This window comes from Procambarus clarkii, chromosome 32, assembly GCF_040958095.1.
Source record: "Procambarus clarkii isolate CNS0578487 chromosome 32, FALCON_Pclarkii_2.0, whole genome shotgun sequence".
NCBI lineage: Eukaryota > Metazoa > Arthropoda > Malacostraca > Decapoda > Cambaridae > Procambarus > Procambarus clarkii.
The window spans coordinates 42516042-42521041 of NC_091181.1; the positions used below are offsets into that span (position 1 = coordinate 42516042).

The window sequence follows — 5000 nt, forward strand, 5'->3', positions numbered from 1 at the left end:
CATTTTCAAAGACTTCACAAATACACAACTGATTAGAACTTGCGTTTCCCTGGTTTTATATCTACATTTGAGTGAGGTGGGAAGGGTGATGTGGCATTACATTTGAGTAAGGTGGGAAGGATGATGTGGCATTAGAGGATATTAATAGGGTATTAAAAGTATCAACACAAGACAGAACACGAAACAATGGATATTGAATAGAAGTGTTTGTAGAAAGCCTATTGGTCCATATTTCTTGATGCTTCTATATTGGAGCGGAGTCTTGAGGTGGGTAGAATATAGTTGTGCAATAATTGGCTGTTGATTGCTGGTGTTGACTTCTTGATGTGTAGTGCCTCGCAAACGTCGAGCCGCCTGCTATCGCTGTATCTATCGATGATTTCTGTGTTGTTTACTAGGATTTCTCTGGCGATGGTTTGGTTATGGGAAGAGATTATATGTTCCTTAATGGAGCCCTGTTGTTTATGCATCGTTAAACGCCTAGAAAGAGATGTTGTTGTCTTGCCTATATACTGGGTTTTTTGGAGCTTACAGTCCCCAAGTGGGCATTTGAAGGCATAGACGACGTTAGTCTCTTTTAAAGCGTTCTGTTTCGTGTCTGGAGAGTTTCTCATGAGTAGGCTGGCCGTTTTTCTGGTTTTATAGTAAATCGTCAGTTGTATCCTCTGATTTTTGTCTGTAGGGATAACGTTTCTATTAACAATATCTTTCAGGACCCTTTCCTCTGTTTTATGAGCTGTGGAAAAGAAGTTCCTGTAAAATAGTCTAATAGGGGGTATAGGTGTTGTGTTAGTTGTCTCTTCGGAGGTTGCATGGCTTTTCACTTTCCTTCTTATGATGTCTTCGATGAAACCATTGGAGAAGCCGTTATTGACTAGAACCTGCCTTACCCTACAGAGTTCTTCGTCGACTTGCTTCCATTCTGAGCTGTGGCTGAGAGCACGGTCGACGTATGCGTTAACAACACTCCTCTTGTACCTGTCAGGGCAGTCGCTGTTGGCATTTAGGCACATTCCTATGTTTGTTTCCTTTGTGTAGACTGCAGTGTGGAAACCTCCGCCCTTTTCCATGACTGTTACATCTAGAAAAGGCAGCTTCCCATCCTTTTCCGTCTCGTAAGTGAAACGCAGCACGGAACTCTGCTCAAATGCCTCCTTCAGCTCCTGCAGATGTCTAACATCAGGTACCTGTGTAAAAATGTCGTCAACATACCTGCAGTATATGGCCGGTTTCAAGTTCATGTCGACTAAGACTTTTTGCTCGATGGTACCCATGTAGAAGTTTGCAAACAGGACACCTAGGGGAGAACCCATAGCGACCCCATCTACTTGCTTATACATGTGCCCATCCGGGCTCAAGAAGGGTGCCTCTTTAGTACAAGCTTGGAGTAGTTTCCTCAGAATACTTTCTGGCATGTCAAGAGGAGTACAGGCTGGATCACGATACACTCTGTCGGCTATCATTCCGATTGTCTCGTCCACAGGTACATTGGTAAACAGCGATTCTACGTCCAACGAGGCTCTTATCCCTGTGGCCCGTGCGCCCCGCAGTAAGTCCACAAATTCCTTTGGAGACTTCAGGCTGAAGGCGCAAGGAACATAAGGAGTCAGCAGGCCGTTGAGTCGCTTCGCCAATCTGTACGTGGGTGTGGGTATCTGGCTAATGATTGGCCGAAGTGGGTTTCCAGGCTTGTGCGTCTTGACATTTCCATACGCATATCCAGGTTTATATTCCCCAATGATCTTTGGCAGGTGGAGTCCGGATTTCTTGGCGTTCACAGTTTCGATCAGTTTGTTGACCTTTGCTTTTAATTCGGCTGTAGTGTCCTTCGTTACCCTTTGGAACTTAGTTTGGTCAGAGAGTATGATGTTCATTTTCGCCAGATATTCGTCTTTTTTAAGAATGACATATATTGGCGACTTGTCACCTCTCCTGACAACTATCTCCTTGTTCTCACGAAGGCTTTTAGCTGCCGCTCTAAGCTCGGGGGACAGTATGGTGCTTCTGTAGTTGCCTCGATTCTTTCCTCCTTCTGCAATAAGTTCTGCTTGTAAGGTATCTTTGGTAGTGACCTTCTTTTGTGTCTCGAGGTCGAATATGTCGTCCAACAGAATTTCCAACTCCACTTTCCGGGCCATTTCACTCGGTCTGGACATAACATGACAGTTTATGCCCAGATTTAGGAGAGTGACTTGGTCCTCAGTGAGGTTAATTCCTGCAAGGTTCAGGAAGCCATCTCTTGGTCGTGGAATTGCCATAGGTCCTCCATATAATGTTGTTAGTTTCTTGATAATCCTTGTTTCAGGAAAGACTGCTACCAAAATATACTAATATATATATATATATATATATATATATATATATATATATATATATATATATATATATATATATATATATATATATATATATATCATACCTAATAGCCAGAACGCACTTCTCAACCTACTATGCAAGGCCCGATTTGCCTAATAATCCAAGTTTTCCTGAATTAATATATTTACTCTAATTTTTTTCTTATGAAATGATAAAGCTACCCATTTCATTATGTATGAGGTCAATTTTTTTTATTGGAGATAAAATTAACGTAGATATATGACCGAACCTAACCAACCCTACCTAACCTAACCTAACCTATCTTTATAGGTTAGGTTAGGTAGCCGAAAAAGTTAGGTTAGGTTAGGTAGGTTAGGTAGTCGAAAAACAATTAATTAATGAAAACTTGGCTTATTAGGCAAATCGGGCCTTGCATAGTAGGCCGGGAAGTGCGTTCTGGCTACTAGGTACGACATATATATATATACACACACACACACATATTTATGATTTGGATCGACCTAACCGACAAAGAACGCTTATTCTTATCAGTGTTTGTTAACAATGCTAAACTAATAGGAAGGATCTGCGGAGGACAGCAATACATTGCAACATTAACTAAACAATCTCGAGAAATTGCCTCAAAAACGGCCATTTCTTATCAGACTTTATCCTAGACAAATGTAAGGTTATGAGGATAGGAATAGAAGTGAGAAATCCTCAAATACAGTATACAAATAATGGAAGCCAAATTCCCACTTCTGAAAATGAGAAAGAACTGTGAAAAAACAAATGAAAATATAAACTTGGATAAAGTAGCATTTTGAATTCTGGATGTAATCTATTTGAGACCCATTCTTGAGTGCGCTGCCCGAGCGTGGAATCCCTACCTGAGGAAACACACACATATAATGTTTGGAAGGAATTTTGCAAAGGATCATTCTTCGGTTAAAGGGACTGAGTCTTGGCAAGAGATTGAGACTATTGAGCTTCATTATATAGGAGGGAAAGAAAGATTAGGGAAAACATGATAACAACGTATAAGATTCTAAGAGGAATTGCTCAAGCAGATAGCGAAGTACTGTTCAAAGTAAAGAACAATATTTTGGAATATAACATTCCAAAGTAATGGAAACTGGAGACACAGAAGAGTCAGAGAAATGCCTGAAGGAAATTTGTTAGACTACGAGTCGTAAATAAAGGGAATAACGGCATTGAGGAGGAAGTGCTTGAAAACAGTTTTATATGCGGCTTTTAGTGTAAATGTGATAATAAAAACCAGTGAAAAAGAGTGACTGCATTGAACTTCTCACGGTCGAATGGAAAGCATAAGGACCGACACTCGACCCTGCAAGCACATCGAGGTGAGTACACACACACCCACACACACACACACACACACACACACACACACACACACACACACACACACACACACACACACACACACACATTAAAAGGAAGTATTCTTCAGCAAGGTAAGAAAATTACTGCCTTAACGGACAGGGTAAAGATTAAGGAGGTACAAATAAAAAAAATTGATGAAAGACAATGAGGAATGGAAAGTGAAGAGTGGTAAGTTTGATGAACTTAACACGAAAATAGACTCATATGACGAACACTCAAAGGAACCCTGAAGGCCAACAGAGAGTTAGGCAAGGATATGCGAAGAGAAACTTCATGGACAACTCATATAGAGGTGGTTAAAAAGAACTACAAAAGTACAAAGAGGAAATTAGAGACGTATGCACAAGTTGTAAAAGGCAAAAAGATGACCAAGGAAGTGTGTTTGGAAGTCAAAACCAGAAATGTCATACAAGAAGCAAAAGTTAGGCAAGCAATTACGAAAGAAGTAGTTACAATAGTGAATTAGTACAAAACACTACAGATAGAAGTAGTGAGTTTATAATAAATTTCGGGTGTTTAGAAAAGGAAATATCATCTAAGGCGGACAGAACAGCATATGAGATGAAAATCATAGAGAAAATAGTAGGTTTAGGAGAAGGCCCCAATTCAAAGGAAAATAGCAGTGATTTTAGGAGAATAGGAAAATATGAGAAGACAATAACCACTCCTTAAGAGGGACATTTAACGGTGACACAAATGAGGGAAGTGCTAAGAATGGTTGGGAATTGCAGAAGGATGAAGTTGGCAAACTTTGGTCAAGAAGACAAGACCTCTCAAAGGAAGACAGAAAGAAGCTGAAAACAAACCTTGGGGAAGCGAAACGTCTAAATGCGAATAGAAATGAAGAAGAAACAAAATATTTTTGCTACAAAGAGTTAGAGACTAGAAAACTAGAGAAATGGTACATAAAAACAAAGCAACACAATCATTAGAGTAAAGGACTAAGGGAAAGGGAACATGTTCCTCAACATTGTATATACCAACATAGATGGAATGAGATATAAAATACTGGAGCCAAGAGATATAATTCAGCTTAAGGTACCATATATTGTCGCACTAACAGAGACGAAACTTGAAGAAAATATTTTAAATGTGATCGTATTCTCAAGGGGCTACTCAGTTTAGAGACGAGACAGGAAAACTAGAAAAGTGGCTGTGGCTGTGCTGGGGGGGGGGGGGAAGTGGCTGTGCTGGGGGGGGGAGAAGTGGCTGTGCTGGGGGGGGGGAGAAGTGGCTGTGCTGGTAAAAGAACACCTGAAGGTAAAACTTAGTAATCG

At 40.4% G+C, this 5000-nt stretch overlaps 1 protein-coding gene across 1 annotated transcript in view; it reads left to right on the top strand.

Moving 5' to 3' along the window:
* Positions 1–3979: 3979 nt before the first annotated feature.
* The window catches only part of LOC138370554 (uncharacterized), an 11013-nt gene continuing 9992 nt past the window's right edge, over positions 3980–5000 (top strand). The window contains exon 1 of the mRNA XM_069334940.1: positions 3980–4149. Coding sequence (XP_069191041.1) covers positions 3980–4149 — 170 coding nt within the window. The remainder of the gene's footprint in view (positions 4150–5000) is intronic.